This window comes from Apium graveolens, chromosome 9 (genome assembly GCF_009905375.1).
Source record: "Apium graveolens cultivar Ventura chromosome 9, ASM990537v1, whole genome shotgun sequence".
Taxonomy (NCBI): Eukaryota; Viridiplantae; Streptophyta; class Magnoliopsida; order Apiales; family Apiaceae; genus Apium; species Apium graveolens.
In genome coordinates this window covers 11808765-11833611 of record NC_133655.1, presented here as the reverse complement: position 1 = coordinate 11833611, position 24847 = coordinate 11808765, and the positions used below count along the sequence as shown (strand labels likewise).

At 33.5% G+C, this 24847-nt stretch overlaps 1 protein-coding gene and 1 pseudogene across 1 annotated transcript; both read left to right on the top strand.

Moving 5' to 3' along the window:
• LOC141685018 (gamma-glutamyl peptidase 5-like) overlaps positions 1-7472 on the top strand; it is a 30461-nt pseudogene extending 22989 nt beyond the window's left edge.
• Positions 7473-19244: 11772 nt separating this feature from the next.
• LOC141685017 (protein FAR1-RELATED SEQUENCE 5-like) lies at positions 19245-22394 on the top strand. The gene is made up of 7 exons (XM_074490142.1): positions 19245-19284; positions 19751-19833; positions 19944-20146; positions 20684-20960; positions 21083-21646; positions 21790-21943; positions 22168-22394. The coding sequence occupies exons 1-7, from the start codon at positions 19245-19247 to the stop codon at positions 22392-22394; spliced, it is 1548 nt and encodes a 515-aa protein (XP_074346243.1).
• The last annotated feature ends 2453 nt before the right edge of the window (positions 22395-24847 follow it).

Genomic DNA, 24847 nt, shown 5'->3' with positions numbered 1-24847 from the left:
ACAATTACTAGGCAAAATCTTTTCTTTGAGATTGACAATATATTGACTGGTCCAAATAAATCCATGTGAAGCAGTTGTAGAGGCTCTTCAATTGCTGAATCAAGTTTCTTTCTGAATGATGCTTTAATTTGCTTCCCTTTTTGGCAGGCATCACACAGTCCATCCTTTGTAAACTCCACCATAGGAATGCCTCTAACTAGCTCTTTCTTTACCAGCTCATTCATGGTCTTGAAGTTTAAATGGGATAGCTTCTTGTGCCATAGCCAACTTTCATCTTGACTTGCTTTACTGAGAAGACAAGTTACAGATTCTGCTTTAGTTGAGTTGAAGTCGGCTAGATACACATTTCCTCTTCTCACACCAGTGAGAACCACTATGTTGTTTTGATTATTAATCACAACACAAGTTTCTTTGTTGAAGGTTACTGAGTTGCCTTTATCACAAAGCTGGCTAATACTCAACAGATTGTGTTTGAGACCATCCACTAAAGCAACCTCTTCAATGATGACATTGTCCTTTGAAATCAAGCCATATCCCACAGTATAACCTTTGCTGTCATCTCCAAAAGTGATACTTGGGCCAGCTCTCTCTTCAAACTCTGTGAGCAGGGTAGAATCACCAGTCATGTGTCTTGAATAACCACTATCCAAGTACCAAAGATTCCTTCTGTTTCCCTGCACACATCAAAATCAAATCAAGTTGATTTTGGTACCCAAGTTTCCTTGGGTCCTGCCTTGTTAGCTTTCTTCTTCTGTTTCTTAGGTCTTAACTCACTTGACTTAGGAATTTCAGTTTCTTCCTCAGTCATTTGGGTTGGGCCTTTGAAACCACTAGATGCAACAGAATTATCATGCATGTTATGGCTAACAGGAAATGGCATGCTTGGTGCAAACATGTTATTCCAGTAAGGCATGCTAAATGGCATTTGAGGCATATTGTATGCAGCATAATATGGATTAGGTGCAAATGGCATATTAGCAAACTGTGCATTCATGTTCTGTGTAGGCATAACATTAACAGGCATGGGAGGCATAGCATTCATGTTAGAGAATTGAGGCTGAACAGACATGGGAGTAGGCATGGCAGATTTGCAATTAACAGATAAATGATTTACACTACCACATTTGATACAGATTTTTCTAGGAGCATATTTGTCAGGTGTGTAGTTATTATGTTTGTTAATCCCTACTTTACCATTCCTATTGTTTTACTTTTTAGTCTCTGTTTTTACCTCTATCTTCTCAAATCTGTCACTTAACTGTTTGACAGTCATATGACCAACATTAGTCTTCTTCCCTTTCTTGGCTTGACTTGACTCTCCTAAAACAAAATTCTTGGAAACAGACCCATACTTTTCATTTAGCTTGGTTAATTTGGCTTTGCTAATGGGTTTGCTCACAGCCGACAGATGAGGATTTTTATCATTCAACGGATAACACTTTTTGTTATCCGACGGATAGTTCTCATCATCCGTCGAGTCTACATCTGTCAGCAATCCATCTACCAAAATAGGTTCTAGTTTCTCCATATTCTTTTTCCAGGCTTCATCACAAAAAGACTCAATTCCTTGAACCTTGGTGATTTGAGCATGAACATCTCTGGATATTTTCCATGCTTTAATCACCTCCTATTCACGATCGAGCTGCTTCTTTAAAATTTCTTCCTTTTTCAAGGACTCAGTTAATTCCTCCTTGGCAATTCTACACTCAATTTTTAGTTTCTCAAACTCAACAAACTGAGACTCAAACACATTATTCCTCTCACTCAAAAACAAGTTGTTTTCTTTGATTTTAGCATTTTCTTTAGTGAGGGACTTAAGTGTAACACGCAAATGATACAATTCTGTAGACATGTCATTTATTGCATCATTACACTCAGCTTTAGATAAATGTGCAAGGTTTCTAGTGATTACCTGATTGCTTGAGGAACTTGTCTCTGTTTCATCAGACTTGGCCATAAGGGCTAGATTGACATAGCTGACATCCTCATCTTCATCCAAACCCTCAGCTGCCCAGTCATTCTCTTGTGTAATAAAAGCCCTTTCCTTCTGTTTGAGTAGATCAAAGTATTTTTGCTTATAATCCACAGACTCAAATCTTTTCTTACTGGAATCTGACTTTCTACACTCATTTGCAAAATGCCCTGCCAAGCCACATTTGAAACACTTGAATTTTGATTAATCCACCATGTTTCTATTTGGCTTGGCAGCTCCAAAGTTCTTCTTGAACTTGAGCTTGGCAAATCTTCTTGAAAGGAATGCTAGGTGCTCATCAATGTCCTCCATGTCATCTTGGCTCAATGAATCTTCACTTTCTGCAGCTAGCCCTTTACCCTTGCTTTCACAGGCCTTTGAAGTTGATTCCACAACTTCCATCTTCACTTCCTTCTCCTTTTCCAGTTCAGCCACTAGTGCAATGGATCCTCCTTTCTTCTTTCCTCTCTCCATTCTTTCATCCTGCTCTATCTCAAGCTCATAGGTCTTCAGAATGCCATACAGTCTCTCCAAAGTAAACTCCTTATAATCTTGTGAGTTTCTCAATGAGACTGTCATTGGTTTCCATTCCTTTGGAAGAGATCTGAAAAATTTCAGATTGGAGTCTTTAGTCTGATAGACTCTTCCATGCAATTTAAGAGCATTTAGTAGCTTTTGGAATCTACTAAAAATGTCAGTGAGTGACTCACTTTCTTCATTGTGAAAATGCTCATATTGCTGAATCAGGAGCTGCATTTTATTTTCTCTTACTTGCTCAGTACCATCACAGATTATTTGTATTGTGTCCCAAACTTCCTTGGCAGTCTTGCAGTTGATGATGTTATCAAACATGTCTGCATCAACACCATTGAACAGAATGTTCATGGCCTTTTTATCTTTCCTGACTTGTTCAATATCAGGATCAGACCATTCATGCCTTGACTTTGGAACAGATGGTTCATTTCCTGTTGCAGCTCTCATAGGAACATGAGGGCCTCTTTCTATGCAATCCACATAGGCCTCATCTTGAGAAAGCATATGAAGATGCATCTTTACCTTCCAATGATGGTAATTATCTTTATCAAGAAAAGGAATCTTGACTCCAACATCTTTCTTGTTCATCTTGCTGAATTGTTTTGATCTTTAAACTCTTTGTAGATTAAGAGCTTGCTCTGATACCAATTGTTAGTCCCTTAACAATATAGCAAGAATTACAGAAGGGGGGTTGAATGGAATTCTTGAACCTTTTTCTTGAAATAAAAATGTTCAACTCGATTATGGATATATTTGTTTTGATTAGCACAATGCGGAATGTAAACTTGAATGAATCAAAATATAAGTAATTAAAAACAAGAGGCTTTAAAAACTTTCTGGTGGATTTAAACAATTCCACCAGAGATATATTTAATATATCGAAAGGACTCTGTGTGCAGAAATGCTCACAGCTGCTTACAAAATAGAACTGCTAAAAACACAGGAAAAGCTAAAGATAGTGCTTACAAAGATTTCTCTGTTGTTGTTTCTTAGCTATCTCAGTTGTTTTTCTATTTGCTACTCTCTTGGTTTATATATTACCAAGATTACAAAGTCAAAAGAACTGAACAAATATAAAATCTAACAGTCTTAATCTTTGCTGCTTTTCGTCCTCTATTACCCAGTTAATGGGCTTCCACAGTGTACTTGTATCCAACTCAACGGCTGTGTGTCAGCTTTCACTGTTCAACTGATGTTTGAATCTTGATATGATCAGCAGTCGACTTTCAGATCATCCGTTGATGACTTAATTGATCATCCGTCGACTGCTATGTTAAACATCCGTTGGTAGCTATTTTGGCACTTGACTTCATTTCACTTATACAGAATTACAAGACATTGCTTATGTACAGTTAATCAACCTATTCTGCATATCTAGTTAAAGTCAACATGACTTATATGCTACTTCAGATTCTATACAAAGGTGCATACAACACTGTGCTACAAACTTATTATTACATAAGCTACTCACTCGATGGATAATAAGTTAATCATCCGTCGGGACTATAATGAGTTATCCGTCGGGACTATAATTCTTATCCGTCGAGTGCTACATTATTTCACCAAGTAAAATCTACTTAGATGTTTTGTTTAGGTAATCATCAAGTACACAACATATTCACAACATGTTTATATATTCTAATTCGTCTTAACCGGATTTTAATCTCACAATACAAACAAAACAAACTTTTTTTACCAGTTTTAAGACTTGTGCTTAATTTAATTTAATATTAGAATGTCAACGCTTTTCGGCTCCCAAGTTTTGTTATATTAAACTAGCTAACAATGTCCAGTTTCTTAGATGTAATATCTACGTGCCATTCCAATCACGAGTATATCTTATTCGAAAGTAAAGTCATATAATATACACATTACCTCACAAAATTTATTTCACTATGCACCTTTCTTTATAATCGTATCATCATGTATAGTGGCGGAACCAGAAAATGAACATAGGAGGAGCGAATTTGAGGCAATTTTTTAAAAAAAATATTAAAATTAATGTTATAACAAAGTTGTTTAGCAGACAATTATAAAAATAGTAGATTATCTTGTATGAACTTTAAAATCAAATGCCCTCAACAAGATCCATTGAACTTATCTTTTCCTTTCTCCTTAATTTTGAAAGTCAAATCTTGATAAAAATAGTATATCCTCTGTATATGTATATATCTCCAACTATAATCAATTTACACTTAATTTTTAAAGATCAAAATAAGCTGTATCCAAAAATATGCAGAAGAGTATATAATATGAGGTGAAAATTTTGATGGACACAAAGTATAAAAAAATAAAATTTCCAGTTTTGCTGGACACCACAGAGAAGTTTGGGTGGGCAGATGACCCCCCATCCCCCTGTGGTTCCGCCTCTGATCATGTATATATCACTAAAAAGTAAAGTTTATGACACATACATTACTCCTTGGGGTAAATAATTCATTTCCGTATACATATTTTCATATAAACCCGAGACTGTTCTCGTGAAAACTCCAGATGTTACAAACAAATTTGGAACATAGCATTAAAAACCTGAAAATATGCAAGGAAAAGAATCACATAGTAATTACAATCAAGTTAATATTTTATCCATTTCTAGGTAATGTTAGGTAACATGTGTGTATCATATGGGCTGTCAAGCCAATCATACAAATTGAAATGCTTTAATTAGGTAAGAAGAAGCTAAAGTATTTAGAATTATTTAGAGATTACTTAGAAATGTATAGTTTATATAGCTGTATAATTTAATACGTTATTTGGTTTGATATTTGCCTTTTGGTTAGATACTGGGACGTGCATTAGGAGGAAGGATTAGAAGGGCAACCTCAGGATGGGACATTGGAATCACAACTATCTATCGGTCATCGCCAATGCATACTGTTTTTACCAAAATTTGTGGGTTAAAAGCTAAGTCTAATATGATTTAGCGTTTAAGTAATTAAAGCAAGAAAGTAAAAATAAGAACGATAAAAGTAATCGACATAAGCAAATGGTGATGCGGAAAACCCCCGTGAAAGGGTAAAAACCGCGGGTGGGATGATACCTAACCGAAATAATTCCACTATAATCATATGAAGAAGATTACAAGAGATTACAAGAAGATGCAATAAAAGAACTATGGAAAATATATCCCCGACGCCAAGTTCTTGTGTATAGTTGTATGATTAAGTATTAGAGGTGTAGTAGCTTGTGTAGGTGATGTAGGATTGTGTATAATTGTATATAATATATGAAATATGATGGATAATATATGAAGTACCGTGGCTAGATGAGAAAATGAAGAGAGTAATGGTAGAAGATGAAGTTGTAGAATTGTAGTCTAAGTAAAAGTGTGTCGTGAAATTGTAGATAATGAATTCATTGTGTTTTTTCTCCTCTCTACCTCTTATGTACGTTTTTGGATTGTTCTCCCACGTTCTTCACTTATTCCTATAGTTTAGGGATAAGGAATAACCCCCTCCTAGCTTTTAGAAACGTTTTAAGACTAATTCTTCATGCAGTCCCTTTCCCGTCGAGTACCTTCACGTCATGCCTTAACCAAGTCGTTGAGCATCAGATTTGTGTATAGCTTAAATATATCATGTGGATAATAATTAATTGGTTTATAATTTGATGATATATTACTCCCCTAACTTCTATTAGCTCGTGCCTTAATTGTAGGAGTTATATTCTCCACGATCCTATCTTTTAGAGATAGGATGGTTATCACTCCTATTTTTTAGAACGGTTGACCAAGTCTTGAAGCTGTTACGTTCATGTCTTTGAGCACCACTTCCATCATGTCGACTCAAGTTCACGTCGAGTCTTCATGTCCAATTTCTTCGTGTCAGCGGCAACATTTCAAGTTAGTAATGTAGTCGTCATGTTTAGTATTCTTCATGTCCTGACGGGTGAAAATCCGGTACCAACACATACCTCATCTTCGTCCTCCAAGGTCTTTCCTTCAACACTCGACATGCCTTCTACAATGTCCGTGATCAAATGGCATCAGGATGAGGTATTTACAAATGAGTACCTTTTTTTGACAAATATGACTAATAGACTTAAAAATGAGTATATATTCTAAGAAATTCTAGGGTGAGCGAGGGTCGAACTCAGAACCTGGAACGATAAAGGATAAACTAGGACGACAGAGATAAACTCTTAACCACTTGAGCTATCCAATTTGATATTTCTATATGTATGATTTAGTTATGTTTCGAACCTATGACCCTTGCCCCTCCTGTCTCGAACATATGACCCCTGCCTGTCCTAAATCACCATATTAAGTAATCAGTCACTCTAAACCTTAAGAGGTAAAAGGAAGGCCTAACTAGATCTTTATATTATGTTCTACTAGTTAAGAGTTGCTTTCATTAAATAATAAAAAGCAAATTTAGCATGACTAAAATGTAGCTCGAAAGGTCTGTCCATATACTACTTTCAGGGCTAGTATTCTATTGAGTACTACTATTTATCATTTATAAGCTTGATCACTATACATGTTTTTACTAGATGTTAGAGCTTCCTCCTAAAGCAGAGGTGATGGCATGGTCGAATAAGACAGGGATAGAGATGTTCAAACATGGTGATAATATCATGGGCATTTAAGGTCATCCTGAGTACACTAAGGACATTCTTCTCCACCTTGTCGATCGTCTTTTACAGCGCAACTTAATCTCAATATGCTACAAGTCTGAATGCATACATGTCCTAACAACTCAATTCTGCACTTCTATACAGAATCATCATTCATCAGAATAAACTAATTTAGCTAATGTGTTTATATGTACGTAGGAGGATTATGCTAATGACGTGAAAACGAGGATGGACGCAGGTGAACCAGATCGAAAGGCACTGAAACAATTGTGCACTAGTTTTTTCAAGGGAAGATTGTGATCTACAGAGAGTTTAAATTTTGATACATTTTAAGTAGTAGGTGCTCAGGATTTGAGTCTATTATTTAATAGTACTGTAAGAAAGAGGCCAAGAGGGGGGAGGTAAAGATTTTATGCATAACACAAGTGTAAAATATGTTTGTATGTAAGAACATGCATCACCAGACTTCAATGATTAAATCAACTATCCATACCTTTATTATAGTCTCACCTGGTTTGATTATATCAATGTCTTGTGTGAAACATAACTATTTTGAATGGTGTTAATTATGTTATGAGATGAAAACTAATGATCGACATGACGGGGAATAATAGAGATATAACATGATTAATGAGAATATGATGAACTATATTGACATGGAGCGATATTCATTGACATGAATGTAACAGTTTCAAAAATTGGTCATCAACCGTCCTGAAAAATAGGATGTGATAACAATTTTATTACTAAAAGATAGGATCACGGAAAATATGACTCTTACAATAAGGCATGTGCTGACGAGAGTTAAGGGAGTAATATATCATCAAATTACAAGCTAATTAATCATGCTCTACATTATATATTTAAGCTACACATGAAGTTGATGACTGACACCTTATAAGACATGGCGTAAAGGTACTCGACATGTGTCAGACAACTCGACATGAACGGGACAACATGAAGAATAAGTCAAATAACGGTCCTAAAAGCTAGGAGAGTGTTATTTCTTATCCCTAAATTATAGGAATGAGTGGAGAACGTGGTATAACAACTCCAAAACGTGCATGGTTGGGAAAAAGGAGAAAATAATAATATAAGGTCATCATCTACAATGAGATACACACTTCTACTAGCCCCCAACTTTATTTTCTACCAGAAATATCTTCACTTCTCATTTATCCACGGTACTTTGTATATAATTTAGTATAGTTCATATATTTTATACAACAATACACAATCCTACATCACCTTCTTAAGCTAAGACACCACATATATTCAACCTCTATAAATATACACAAGAACTTGACGTCCGAAGCATATTTTCCATTATTCTTGTATTGTATCATCTATTTATAACTTGTATCATATTGATATCATTATAGTGGAATCATTTCGGCTGGGTATCGTCCAACCCGCGATTTTTACCCATTTATGGGGATTTTACGCGTCACCAATTGTTCATGTCCATTTATTTTGTGCACATGTCAATCACTTTTCTTTTTACAATTTTAATATGATTAAATCTATTAGACTTAGCTTTTTACCTGCAAAAATTTACCAAAACAGTTTGGCGTCGTCTGTGAGAAATTAGCTAAGAGTCTATACGATTTTCAACATGGGTGACAATTCTCGACATGAAGGTACGACAAATCAAGATGCTAACGTGGATATAAATGGTACATGGGTTCAGCCATTAAGAAGCTTCAAAATGCTCTACTTTCAGAAATGAGACACTCAAGATGAAATTAGACTCTATTAGATCATAAAAAATGGAAAGGAAGGCCATATGTAATGTGGTATGATGCCTAGACATGGATGGTGTCTACGATGACGAACCGTAACACCATAATGAGGAAACTCATATTATCGATCTTGAGAGTCCTAAGATACAATAATATGGGAGTACAAAAAGTGAACGATGATATTGAACAATATGCAAGCCAAAAATACGGTGCAATTCAAATTTGAAGAAGAGGGACATGAAATTTTGAAAATTACTATCATTCTAGTAGGAAGTCGATAAGACACGAGTTGAGAGGCTATTATCTTTCGTGAGTATGGGCATGAGGCAACTCTAGGGACAAACAATAAGAGGAAAACATCACTTTTATACAAAGACATGCAGATTTTGATGACATGTCCATATACCAACATGATGTACATACAGAGATGGTGTCCAACTTCATCACCTTATTGACATAATTACATATTGACATGAAGATCAATACAACGACTGGGAATGAATTATTGACACCTCTGAAAGTGTCTGATAGATCCAAACTAAATCGATTATAAGCTTCACATAAGAAGAAACCAGCAACATGACGACAAGAGCCAAAACATCCACTAATTATCATAATGATTCTAAAACACTTGGCTAAGTTCATCTTGATGACATGGGACATGAAGGATGTTATTGGACAAGATGTGACACCAAAGATAAAGTCTAACTTGATAGATTTTATGACAAAAATGATGGACGTCTTCTCTTGAGAACGTGACGACACAGTGGGTACCATCCACGATGTGATCATGCATAAGTTAAATGGCAACCTAAACCACGTACATATCAAAGTGAAATGAAACAAAAGGAACTTAATCAATGCGGAAGTGGACAATCAACTTAAAGTGAGAATTTTATATGAAGTCTGGTGTTCAAAATGGATAGAAAAATGGGGAAGTGGAGATTTATTTAGATCACACAGACTTAAAACAAAGCGAATCTAAAAGATCCTTGTCATTTACCACATATTGGCATGATGATCAACGTAACAACTATACACAAACTCTTGACATGATGATCGACGTAACAGCTGCACATGAACTCTTGACATGATAATCGATGTGACAACTGGATATGAACTCTTAACATGATTATCAACGTGATAGCTGGACATGAACTCTTAACAAGATGATTGATATGACGGCAAGAAATGAACTTTTGACATGATGGTCAACGTGATGGATGAATATAAACTCTTTTCATTTCTAGATTCATAAATGGTTATAAGTATATTCAAGTTCACACCCCATATGAGATAAGACAAATTTTATAACGGATAGGGGCATCTAATACTACTTGGTTATGCAATTTTGCTTAACAAGTTTCGATGTGAGATTTTAACACCTAGTCAACAAGATGTTTAAAGCTCAAACTGGACGTATAATGGGACAACTTCTGGAGATTTAAAAATTGGACACATTCAAGAAAAATATGACGTGTTACTTATTTTTACTGATGATGTCATTGACAAGAGGCCTACAAGTCAAGACTTGACGGTAAACAGTTTCCAAAGAGTTGAATTTTTCTCCATTTGAAATTATACTATAAGTAATCTCTTTTCCTACTTCTCTATGGTTTATTTGTTATTACAATTACTTTTTAATAAATTATTAGATATTTATGCTAGTTATCTTTAATTTCTTAGACTTACTTTCAAATCCTATCTTTTGTGTTGAATTAAATTGAATACATTTAATATCATCGTGTATCTTCGTTGATGAATTTTGTTATATGTTTGATTGATGTTTGCCACGATACACTGATTAATCTTTCACTCGTGTATAATGTAGAATTTGTTACTTTCTTTTGGCATGATATTATTCACGTATTTATTTATGTTAACTATATTTTGGATATTCCATTGATGAATGTTGTTCACATATCATGATGTCATGTTGATTCTTGTTATATTACCCTTCAAACTTCACAAACATGTATTAGCCTCTTCAATTTTCATGACATAACGTGACATAAATACTTGTATCTAATATACGTCAATTTCATCTTATATTCTTAAGTAGTTGTTGTAGTGTCATGACTAGGTCATACGATCACAATTTATGTCATCACGTTATAACTATTAATTGTTGCCGTATTAATCAATCAATATCTTATGGCCAAACATAAATTAGTTTATGTGTGCACAAATCAAAGTAATTTATGACTGAATAAATTTCGTCCCTAATGTTATTTTTATTATTATTTTCGTGATTTTTTTCTATATTGACGGATATACTTGTTTTATGATTAATGAACAATATTTTTGTCATGAGTAATATGCTCGTGAACATTAATTATTTTATAATGAATATTTCATAATGTCATTATACGTAATTATTGTATGCACAATATCGAGTAGTTAAATAAAATATATGCGAGAAAGTATGAGTTGGATGTGTACGAGGTCACATTAAAGTGACAAACTACGAGCCTACGCGAAATCAGAACTATAGTCTAACCTTCCTAAAGACTATGAACAGAAGATGTATGAATGCACAATATTGAGGATGTAAATAGAAGTTTTTGTCAAAATAGACTCCTTGACAGAGAACATGTCGAGACGTGAAGACAAGTACGATAAAAGAGAATTGACATCTCCAAAATGACTACCTCCGCCTTCATACTAAGAGAAGTCTACTTCCACATCAAATAAAGATGTTCGTATTCACTTGGTCATATCATCCGAGCTAAATAGTGAAGGTAAACTATTTTGACAACTTGTCGTGTTAATGGCATCATGAACTCTAGAAACACAGTTGATCATGTCGAATATTTGACTAATTCTTGAGCTGATATCTCCAACGTCATTTAAAGATGTTCAAATATTCACATGATGACTAACTGCATGTAAAAAATTTATTTCAAGGTCGTTAGATAAGTGTGGATTGTTCTACGATGTAAAAAAAAGAGATTACATTTGATGGATCAACATGAAGAGGCTTTCACACAATTAAAGGCATACCTGACAACTATGAACTCACAAGTCCTGATAATTTTGTGGCTGATTTCAATCCAAGTCATTTGACACAACTGAACGGAAAAGTGAAGTAATTCATGAATGTTGCAAATGTCAATGGACATGATTGGGACTTGTATTAAAATCGCCACAAGGGGACACCAAAGCATACTTTATCAGTTGTGATTTTAAGGAAATGAACAATAAGTCCATGTATGACATTTGAATATCGTCTTGGGAACCGCAAGAAACTTGAAAGATGAAATTATGCAGTTGGGATCCTTCACTTAACCTGATTCATTTCAATAAATGTGAAGAACAAAAGATGGTAGATGATGGCTTAATTCAAAAAAATTCAAATTTCTACAAGGTAGATATCATGTATTCGACATACAATAAGTCCCAAGAGAGTCCTACATATAATTAGACACATAAGTTGGAATATGAGAAATATTTAGACATATCAAAATGTTCAATATTCCAATCATAGACGTCACCAAATCAACCAATAAAAGAGATGAAACCTTGGAAGAAATCATGAAAGTTACAATACATGACAGTAACATGACAACTTGAATACAACAAGTCATAGATTACTTAAAATATGACATCCAACTTATCGATAAAGATGAAACAAGTGTGTAAGGAATAAAATAATGTGAAATTACTACAAAGATATTTGTGAATAAAGAAAACTAAATACTATGTTCTATTAACAGAAGACACGGTAGTAAAGTAGAACTCGTGCATGACTTGGACTCAATTGACAAATACTGTGACATGGAAAAATTAAGAGAGTCCTCGTACCCACAACAAATATAAAAAGTTACAACGATAACATGCCAGTTAAAAAATTCTAACAAGATTTCCTTATCCTAAAAAGGTATTCCCAAATATAGTTTACAGAAGTGTTGGAAATCTCTTAGTCATATGGGACCATATGTCATTAACTACATAACTAGACGAGAAGCTTGCTACCTTATAGTAATGGACGAGAAACAAATTCTGGAAAGATGAAATGCGATCTATTTGAAGGCATATCATGTGTAACATCCCTGTGAGAATATCTTTTCAATAACTCTAATACGATATGTTCCTCCCTAAACTATTTTTATCTTTGATTTTATTTCAACAAGTATTTGATATTTTTTATATTTGATCCTGCAAATACTATTGGATGTCCTCTTACAAGTAAGTGTAAATTTATATGCTTGATTGTGCGTGTTTATTATAATACATGTATTATACAATGATCTGCAATATCTTTATACATATGCTAAGTTTAGTATTTGTCTTATCATGGTCAAATGATTGTTTGGTTTTTATTATCATAAACGTCTTATTACCCCTGATCATATTCAGTGTTTCTTGAAATTGTATATGATTGCATTTAGTCTAGAACATCAACATCATATATGCAAATAAATAACAGATTTATTATGGAAAAGGGGCATTACAATCTACTTCCATTACTTAAGAGGACCGATCATCCTACTACGAATATAATAAAATAAAGGATCCATTCCTATAAACACATATCCTTACACACACTATAGATAATGGGCTTAGTATTTAAAATATATATAAGGATAATGAATAACATACAAGTATGTTTCAAAAGGGAAAGGCCTTTGAACTACTTAACACTGTGCATGCACAATATATTGTTATGTATGAAATATTTTATTTATATAAGCAATAACGTGAGACATGACATTAAATAATACACTACCTTGTTATATTCAAATTTATGACAGATTATTTGTTACATTGATGTTAACAAAACATCCAACATGTTCTTTTAACGGGATAAGAACCAGAGAAATGGTTACATACACTATTTTTTATTAAGCACATATATTACTATGACTATGTCATGACAGGTAGGGATACTATACCTAATAAACTGACATGATTATCATGTCATTTATTCTACGACCTACATTTCGGAATGATAAGAATAATCACGAACATATTTTAAGAAAATATTATTCATCATAAAAATTTAAAAGTCCTCCACTCTATGAGTGAAATAGGAACTAAAGTACCATGGTAACAATACCAAAAGCAACAAGAAAACGATGTGTAAATGGGAGATACGTAGTTCAAAGACGCAACAAGAAATTTAAATCATTATTCAAAGCATAAAAGTCTAAATGAGTAGAAGATCACTCATTTCTAGGAGCATTATCTTTTGGAGACTCATGTCCATCATTATCATCATCATCATCATCATCATCTGAGTTGTCAATAGAAAAATCTTCATTTAGATAAGCTTCATTATAAAAGCAAATGGTATCTGCCACATCCCATGTATTCCATTCAACCTCCTGGTACTCCAACATCATTTCCACCCTGGTCTTCATGGTGTCTTGAGTTATAACTTTGTTAGCTTCTTCTGACACTTTCCGTTTCCTTTCTTGCACTTTGAGAGCAAAATCATCAAGCTCCGGTTGAATGTAATTTGCATTATTCAAGTAAGTATTATCCAACTCCTGAGATGTCCTCAGCTCTGAGCACATCCTTGATGCTCCATCTCTAGAGCCTTAATCTCTCCGTCTTTATCTTCACACAATCTGCGAGCAGCTAACACACTTTGGAAGGCCTGCAAGAGAAAAGTGTTAATCAATTATAATATGTGAAAAGTGGTTCACAAAGGAAAAATTCGAACACTTACATGGAAGGAGTATTCAGCTGAACAATCGAGTATCTGTTTGACATTTTTGGAAGAGTGGCCCTCAGTTATTTGAGGAATCAAGTGATCATCTAGGAGATGACTGAATGTCCGGACGTGTCCGTCAACAAAGTAGCCATGTGCAGTCAAGGGCATAGAAGTGTCAGACTTGGCACCCACAATTGCCAATTTAAGCTTTGGTTTCTTATTCACATAGCTATTCCAGGGGCTCATGATCATGACAGTCTTGGAAGAATCAGTCTCGGAAGATTTTTCATCCCTACCACACTTGGTGTACAAATCATTGCTAGGCACCAACACATGCCTAATAACAGGGGCTTGAATTCTACAATAAGGTAGTAAGGTTCAATTGACATCAACACCAACATGCATAAACACATGAACAAGTAAATGTATGTCAAAAAGGAGAGAAAATGACATGTACCTTTGACATAATCCTACTGAAACTCATTTCTAGTTCTTTGTAATCATTTTATCCTTTTTTCTTTGGAAATTTCCATGGTGTCAGAAGACAAACAGCAGAGGATACAGATTTGATAACAATAGGAATGGGCTTCTTACTTCTAGTTCTGTGAGTAGCACTCTTAGTCAAAGGTACGCTAGTTTCGTCTATAGTATCAGCTTCACTCTTCACAATTTCCTTTCCCTTATCCATCAAACTAGAGTCATCAACAGTAACAACAACTCTAACAGGCCTATCCAAACAAACAATTTGGGCATATTATATCCTCAGCAGAGAGAGCGAACATCTTAATTATAATCTCTTTGACTTTAACATTCTCAGCATCAAGCTCAAAGTGGGGCTCTATGGTAATAGTCTCAACACAAGAAATTGGGATCAATATACAAATAATCTACATTAATTGATGCTACATCAGCATTCTAGATGGCACTATTCAAGGTTGCTAGTGAGATTTTTAGAATTATGACAATGGACAAGTTCAAGTGTGATGGAAACGAGGCATAAACATGTAGTAAATATTTACATCATTTTTCAGATATGAATCCAGGGTATACATGAAGTAAATGACAAAGAAGTTTAAACAACACATGTGTTATCAATCGCCATTCAATACATAACATAATGACATGAGTAAAAGATCAAACAAGTCGTATACAATGAAAATGTGTCACAATTAATGGTAAACATGTACCTACAGCGCTCCAGTATTCAATCAAATTTTCAGTACCCTCATGAATGGTCTTCTTCTCAACAAAAAGAAAGTTGTACTTCCATCCCCTATCATTAGCATTATCCACATTCAAGATCAAGGATTTTTCAATTTTAGTAAAAAGTGTATCGACAACCACAAGTCTAACAGGGAAGAAGATCGATACATTTTGCATAACGATTTCAAGTTTAAATGTGCAAGTTTGTCCCCATGTCTTACAAGGAAGAATATTGATGCCTTTTGTTCAAAATTTCACATGAACTAATGGATCATGGATATGGACTCAGGATTTGACTCAATTATATTTTATTTATAACTTCATTTAGCTTATTTAACTAGATATAGAGTATTTCTTCATATTTTTTTACATCTTGTTAATCCCTACAAGGTCCCTACAAAATCCCAGATGTTTCAGTTAGCAAATATCTAAATATTTAACGATACATAAATTGGAGGACTATGTCTATCTAAATTTAAATCAGAATCAGACGATCACCAGGTCTGACCCGTCTAGGTCTACCATGCTAGAAATTGAACTTGATTTATTTTTTAAGAGCTGAAGTAATCAAATAAGATGTTGTTACAAGATTTTCGAAACTTGAATTTAAGCCAAAGAACATTCATAGTTTATATGAAATAGTTAATTAGCTGTTAGGTCTAGACAAGTCAATTCTAAATTTATTTCAAGATAGCTTCCCGCTTCAGTTCACAAGCTTCTCTATAGATTGAGTTCACGGGAATAAAAGAATTAAATGACATTTTTGGTCACTCAACTGACCACTAACTTTCATTTGGGTCACCTAACAATTAACTTTCAATTGAATCACCTAACAGATAGAAGGATTCAATTTAATTGTTATATACGTAAAAACTTTCGCTACTGTTAATTGGGGTTGTCTTTAGATGAATTTTCGTTAAATTGCAATAGATCAGTATCTACATCACACAAATTACCCATCCAATCATAAAACCGCCCTGTTATAAAACTCACTTGTCTGATGATCAAATCCCTAATAAAAATGCACCTAACTCATCATAAACCCTAATTGCAAAGATGGTACGAACTCGATCAGGTGCTAGATCAAGTCTAAGAGTATTCTTGTAATTGCCCTATAAATATTATAAAATATGGTGTCCTAGTTGTTTAGGACATTGTTAGTATATATGAACTCCAACAATAATTCTTATTTTCCTATGTCCTATTATAATAATAATAATATATTTAAAATGTAATATTGGAGAGAAGATAAATGAAGGGTGAAAAATGATGTAATAATAATTTATTATTATTAAAAGTGCAATAGGGCTTCAATAGAATATGCTTAAAAATAGGACATTTAAGATGTGTTTTAGCATTTTAAGGTACATGTATGACATTGTTGAAGCTATCTGTTTTGTCAATTGTCTAAATTTTTTGATTTATTACACCATACAAGATATCTCTTGGAGGTGCTCCTACATGTTTGTGTAACTCAAACAAACGATGAAGAAGATGAAATCTTCAGTATCGAGATGTAGAAAATGTTTGCTGAAGATGATGAATCTTAGCATTTAATTAGGGTTAAATTATGTTCCTACACTTTTGTTAAGTTGTATGGATGTACATAAAAAAATGGTAAAATTAGGGTTTTTAATTTGTTTACAAGAAGGAATAAGGAACAAGAAAGAACGGAGAACTGAAAAATGGAATTTTATGAAATTAAAAGGATTAAAGGGGAAATAGATGTTGAGGGTTAAGTGATCGGATTAGGTATATCATTTACTGAGCTTCCAATGCCAGTTGGAGAAAAATCATCCAAGTCAACATGGTGATTTATCATTTTTTCCATTATTTGACGTTGGTAACAACTAATGATATGATTGAAATTTTTTACTTTTTTAATAATTTGATTGAAAGTGCACTACAAAAAAAAGCCTAAATACAACCGCCCAAAAAACGGTTGTATTTAGTTAAATACAACCGAATTCAGTTGTATTTAACTAAATACAACCGTTTTTTGGACCGGTCGAAAATGCTCGAGTCATATTTAGTAAATCGATCGTATTTAGTATACGAGCGGCTAAATACAATCGCTTAAATTCAACCAAAAGCAGTCGAATTTATTTTTCACCTAAAATTTGAAAATCCCGCCCAAAAAATTGAATTTTTGAAAAAATTTAAAAAGTCCGCCTAAACTATAAATTCAACCGTATATGGTTAAAAGCATTGTTATAAATTCGACCGAATGCGGTCGGATTAACGAGCACCAGATTTTAAAAAAAAATCTCACCGGAAAATTCTCAAATTCCGGTAAGTTTCAAAAAGTCCCTATAATTAACTACATTTCTTAATTATATCTAAAAGTAAAAGTGCGACTTACACTATCCAGCTAATGACAAGAAACAAAAGTGCTACTTACATTATAAGCAAATTAAATTCAAATTACAAAGAGAAGCTCTACATTCTTTTATCGTACATTTGAAATTATTCGGGACAATCAGTATACCTAATGTCATTAACTTGGCTCATTCTTAAACTGGGAACTATAACTAAATAAAATTTAGGTCCATAAATTAGTGTAAATGAGTAATTTGATACCTCAAATAGACTATAAATCAACATTCAAAAAATGATAACCAGTAACAAAAATCTAAATGATATCGTACAATTATCAAGGGCACATGAGTGAATGTTTAAAATATAAATGAGTAGAGAAGCAATTGAACTGATTACTCTACGCAAATGTATAGAAATTGATAGACACCTTGGACGATTATAATAAGAAAATAAAAAAGATAATAGAAGTGTGTGCGCGCATACATATATAAATGTTGAAATCAGTTGAATAAATCATAACCCGCTGTAACGACACTATTTTTCTCCCATTCTTCACCACTAACTCAGTTCTCCTCAGCGATTTTAGTCAGCTTATCTCTTTGAATCTGAGAAGAGTGATTGAACTCGGTACATTTGTACCAGGATTTGACTCAGTGAGTGGATATTCGGCGACTCGGTGGCGCTTGAAATCGAGAGTTCTGGTTCCGTACACTTTCGTCATTGAGGATTTGTAGAGAGAAGGGGATGGAGAGAGGGAGCGAGAGCGAGAGAGAGAGAGAGGAGGAGGAGGAGGAGGAGGAGGACTGCCGGAAATATGGGAGGGAGTAGTGCGTGAGGGATAAAAGGGGGGTTGGGACGCTTAAGGGGGTGGGGGGTCAGGGTTAATTTTTATATAAATATAATTTAGGCTTTTGCTCAAATGAGAACCCTTTTTAATATGAGATATGAGATCAGATCTCAGCCATTCAAATTTAGTGCAATCCTTAAATCTCAGCCATCCAATTATTAAATATATATTATTATACATTAACTATTATTAGACAAAGATTACGCTCATTAACTCTGCCTAACCGTTTTTTTCCTCTCATCTCCTCCTTCTCTCTCTCTAACTTCATCATTGATCACTAAGCTCCATCAAACTTTCGATTAAACTGATATTCATCAAAAATTCTTAACGCCGATATCATTATGGTCATCATTTTTAGTTTTAGTTTCGATTCGCCGGTTTTATGCTTTAGTCATGATTTCTGAGGATTTATTGAAGATTAGTTCAAATCAAGGTAAATCAAAGCTTTTGCTTTCACTTCATATTGATGTTTTGATGCAACTACCTTTCGTAGTTGTATCTATCTTCTCATTATCTGATTTCTAGAAATCTTAGTGATTTTCTAGTTTTTTTATAGTTTTTGGTGATTATTAGTTGTGATTATGTTATTTTTCATGTTGATACATTGATTTTCTGATATTTATTTTTAAATTATTATAATTTAGTGATTTTTCATTTACATCGGTGTTTTTTTGTGTTTTAGACTTAGGATTCTGTTCTATTGTATATGATAAGTGATTATGTTATTTTATTTTTAATATTCAATAATTTTTTAACAAGATTTAAATTTTATAATTGTTCATTGATTTTATCCTTATATCGGTGATTTTATATGTCTTACCTTTAAGTTTAGATTATTAGTCTTGATTATTATGTAGATTATTAGTGATTTTAATATGTTTGTACATTATTTATTGCAGCGGTCAGTTTTGTTGATAATACTTCTGACATTAGTCATAGTATTGAAGGTAATGAAAACGGAGAAGTTGATTCTGGTTTTTCTGTTAGTCCGGTGGACATAAATATTATGTTCCTTTTTCCGTTGAAGATGATGGGAAACCGTTTGTGAACAAAGTGTTTGAAAGTTTGGAATCTGGTATTGAATTTTATAAGGTGTATGCAAACTTATGTGGATTTGAAGTTCGTCGTAGTGCTGAGAAAACTGATGATGATGGTACTGTAATAAGTAAGTATTTGCTTTGCAACAAATCTGGTTTTAATGAAAATAATAGCAAATCAGTTAAGAAGAGGAGGACTAAGTCTTTCAGATGCGGTTGTGATGCTAAAATGGTGCTAAAATTTGTGCCTGGAAAGAGGTATTATGTCTCCAATTTTGTTGAAGTACATAATCATCCATTTGTTCCTAAAGATTGTAGCCATTTCTTGAAAAGTAATCGTCAAATGTCTACATTCTCAATGAACTTTGTGTTTGATGCTAGTAAAGTGAACATTGGTAAAAGTAAATCCTTTAGATTCATGAAGGAGTTGGTTGGGGGTTATGAAAATGTTGAAGCTACGTTAAAAGATTTCAGTAATTTTTATCGAGATTTAAAATCTTATGTTGATCTCTATGATGGTCAAATGTTAATTGAGAAATTCAAGGTGAAAAAAGAAACACATCCTTCTTTTTCTATGACTATGAAGTCGATTCTGTTGGCCATATTACCAAACTGTTTTGGGCTGATTCGACGTCAATAAGGAATTATGAGCTTTATGGTGATGCGGTCTCATTTGATCCAAAATTCAATACAAACAAGTAAGAACCATGTTTAAATTATGATTAGGGCTGCAAGTTTAGTAGTGATTTATTATTGTTTTTCTATTAACTGTCATTTTATTACTGTTATTGCTAGGTACAATATGGTTTTTGCTCCATTTACAGGTGTTGATAAACACAATAAGTATGTTACGTTGGCATCTACTCTTCTTTCAAAAGAAGATGTAACATATTTCACTTGGGCGTTTAAAACATTTTTAAAGGCTATGGGTCGTAATCCAATTTGTCTAGTCACTAATCAATGTCCGGCTATGAAGCAGGCCATACCAGCTGTTCTTAAAGCAACCGATGATCTTCCTGCTACCAGGCACCGCTTGTGTATGTGGCATATAACTGAAAAGTTCCCTGCTAAGGTATATTTATTTTGCTTTGTTTGTATTTTTTATGAGAGTGGCGATTTAGTTGTTTAATGTGATGTGGTTGTCCTTCTTAGTTGTTTATTTGTTTGATCTTTGTATTTTTAAAAAATTTGTAGCTAGGCAACTTCTTGTGCAAAGAAACTGATTTCATGGAAAAGATTAAAAAAGTTATATGGTCCACAAGTATAGATATTGATGAGTTTGAAGAAGGTTGGAAAGCAATTATGAAAGAATTCAAGTTAGAAGATCATGTTTGGTTGTCTGATATGTATGATATGAGAGAGTCATCGATCCTTGCATATTTTCGTGATAAGCCAATGCATGGTTTAATTCGGACGACGTCTAGATCTGAAAGTGAGAATTATTTTTTTAGTCATTTTCATCAAAATGGAAGTACATTATCAGAGTTTTATATTCGCTTTGAATGTGCCATGGATAAGCAACGTAACGAAACAAAAAGATTGAATCATGAATCTACATCTGGTAAACCAATTACTGTTACTAAATTCTTCCTTGAGGATGATGCCGCAGAGTTATACACGCGTGAAATTTTTTACAAAGTGCAAGATGAAATTGTGGCAGCTCGTGATGATATGCGAATTCAAAGTATTGGCCCGGAGATAAATGGCATTAAGTGTTATGAAATGAGAGATGTCAAAATGAAAGACATGATTTTTAAGGTAATTTTTTAGTTCATGTTATTTTGTGATTAATCTGTATCCAGTCAAATTTTTTTCTCTTATCAGTGATTAATCCATTTCTTTTGGTGATTTTTTTATGATTTGTTTAGTTTTGCATTGTAACTCTTTGTTTTGTGTTTTAGGTTGAAGTCAGTAAGACACATGCTAATTGTTCTTGTAAGAAGTTCCTTTTGTGCGGCATTTTATGCAGACACGAGTTTTGTGCTCTTAATCATTTTGAAGTGTTCGAGATACCTAGGCGACTTCGTCTTAATCGCTGGATGAAAAATGCTGAAAGTAAGCCTTCCTCACAAGCTGATGTTTCAAATGAAGTTCTGAATATGGAGATTGTATCTGCGGAAGTGACAAATATATGGTTTAATTTCCATAAGTGTGTGAGTAAGAAGGGAGTGATCTTACTAAACTCGAGCTAGTTAGAAAAATAATCACGGATTTACATTCTTCTCTGGGTGATGATGATTCTGTTTCTACCAAAAAAGATTTTTTGGCAACTTTGATAGGTAAGCAGCCAGATGGAGAAATTACTATTCATCCACCTCTCCAATGTAAAAACAAAGGTTCCGGTCTAAAGAGGCTTCTTAGCGAAAGGGAAAAATCCATAGTGAAAGCCAAGAAGAGGAAGAGGCAGTGCTCATTATGTCTTTCGTATGTGCACGATAAAAGAGGTTGTCCAAAAAGGGAGCAATTTGCGGCTTGTCCCAAAAAGAAGAAACATCTGGCTGTTTGATTGGAGCAACATTGACCTATTAATGTACATTTTTAGAAAGCAAAAATTTTCATTTTTTCGTAAGATGTTTTTGTGGATTGTAAGTGTTTCGTTTATGTAAATGACTTCATCGATATTAAAAATAGGTATATTAAAAAAATTTCTAACAGAATGTTTTTGTGAAGTATATTTCTTTTTTTGCTATATTTAGTTTTCTGAATTTGCAGAACATTTTTTTAGTTTGTCACTTATGTAAATGACATCTTTCTATTTTGACATTTAATATAGGTTTTTAGTACATTGTAATATTGGTGATTATTTCAGTTCTTTGTGGTGATTTTATGGAGTTATGTCTAATTTGTCATAATCAACAATACCAAAATGACATGCATTATTAAAAGTTTAAAAATCTTTGTGGTGAACTTGCACAGTATGGTATCAACAGAACCAAAATAAAATGGTATCACAGTATAGTAAAAGAGATTATATTTTGTTGCATTTCAGTTTTAGTATCCAAGTGTTACAGTGGCATTCCATGAGAGAATGTTTTAAATTTTCTCTTTGTACCTTTCCTATAATTTAAGCATATCATGTTCCAATAATTTATACATGATAAGATATATATGACCAGAAGTCCTATTATTAGAACTCCTCCAACATGAACAGATGAGAGCTTTTTATCTTATGAGGCTAAAGTGAAATGAACCTTTCTCCTGGTGATTGGGGATCCTATCTCAGTACCAACTCAAGATATGCTTATTGGATGCCTGATTTTCCTGTACGAGCGAGATTCATCAGGCATCCTTTTAATTCATCCAGATAAAATGATCACAAAAATTAAGTCAATATAAATTTTGATTTTCATTTCATAGTTATAGAAAATGTCAACATCTCAGATGATGAATTTAATTTCTCAATCTTTAAACCAGATCAATATTGAAGTAGTTTTAATGATATGAAATTGATTCACATTTCAGGTGTTTCTTCTTCTGGGGTGTCGTCATCTTGGAACAAAACCTTGCCTTTAATATCTTTCCTTCCGTTGATAGTTGCAAATTTTCCTTCACTTGCTGCAAGCACTATGCTCATCACTTTCTCTGATGCCTTTTTGTTGTATAAATTTTTTACTTCATCCAGTATGTGGTTTCTTTTTTCGTTGAGAGAAGATGTTAGAATGGCGTGACAGTACTTTGCACGAAGCTTTAACATTTGCGCTGATTGGGCAACCTGTTTAAAGAGTAAAACCAGAAAAAAGTATTTCAGTTTAAAGAAAGAAAATACGACATTTCTCACAGTGATTATGTGTTTCTGTAAGAAAACGTGCTTACACTTTCAACTTTTAAATCAGTTATCCAGGTTTTTGGATCCCATTTGTACGTTTCCATATGTCTGATCAAGAATATTCCACAATCCATGTAATTGCCTAGTGTTTGCCAGGGCATTACCATGTACTTAGGCGTGACCTTTTTCAATGAATGTGCAATGTACTCAAGCTTATTTTCCATCAAGTAATTAACAAAGTGTCGGAGCTGCATTTTATAATTAATGTTACACTTTCGATTTTAAGATTAGTAAAATTAAAGAGTTGATTTAAATAACAATCTAATTTGACTTCAACTTACCAACATTTTAGGCTTTTGACCATACTGCTTTGAAGCAGTTCTTCCTGGCCTAATATTTTCAATTACTTCCAATGCTGGTTTCTTTAAATTGAAGCTGATCAAGTACATGTGTTCATATGCAAGCACCGGGAAAAATATCTGCATATTTTTTTGTGTTAAACAGTTAAGTCTGTAGTTCCAAAATAAAAGTTCCAAAATAAAGAATATATTTGTATGCATCAGAGACATACCAAATCAGCATTTTCTATCCTTCTGCTTGGGTATCTTTCAAAATAATGCTTCATATCATTTTTAAAAAGTTCATATTGTGCTTCTCTAGTCTTTGTTTCATCCAAAGGTGCAATCTGGATATTTTTGAGATTATCAAGTTAATACATTAATATAATTATCACAGAAGCTCTCAAGAAAATAACAATAATACACATATGCTTACCAAAAGACCAATATCCATATAAAGACGCATTGGTGATTCTGTGGATTTATAATTTTCTCTAGCATTCATAAAAATTGACCATATATCGATAACAGCACATGACAACTTTTCTTTTGGCTTTAGTGTCTTGAGCACTTCTGCGAAACATGTGTAATCCCCAGAGACAAAAACTATCGCTCTGTAAATAATAAAATGATTAATGTTATTCTTTTAGGTGATTAATGTCTAACATGTGGTGCTTTAGTTAATTTTGTGTAAGTGATTAGTGTATTCCAGTAGGTGATTAATGTCTAACATGTAGTGCTTTACTTAATAATATATCTCATTATTAACTAGGACATATATTTTTTTCAGTGAAAATAATGAGCAAGAAAATTTAATCTCCGCCTACTAAAAGTACTCATTTATAAACTAAAAGT

Coding starts and splice junctions, on each gene's coding strand:
- LOC141685017 (XM_074490142.1), top strand. CDS start 19,245: ATGATTTCTGAGGATTTATTGAAGATTAGTTCAAATCAAG. Junction 19,285..19,750: donor GAAGATTAGTTCAAATCAAG/GTAAATCAAAGC, acceptor TATTTATTGCAG/CGGTCAGTTTTGTTGATAAT. Junction 19,834..19,943: donor AAGTTGATTCTGGTTTTTCT/GTTAGTCCGGTG, acceptor GAATTTTATAAG/GTGTATGCAAACTTATGTGG.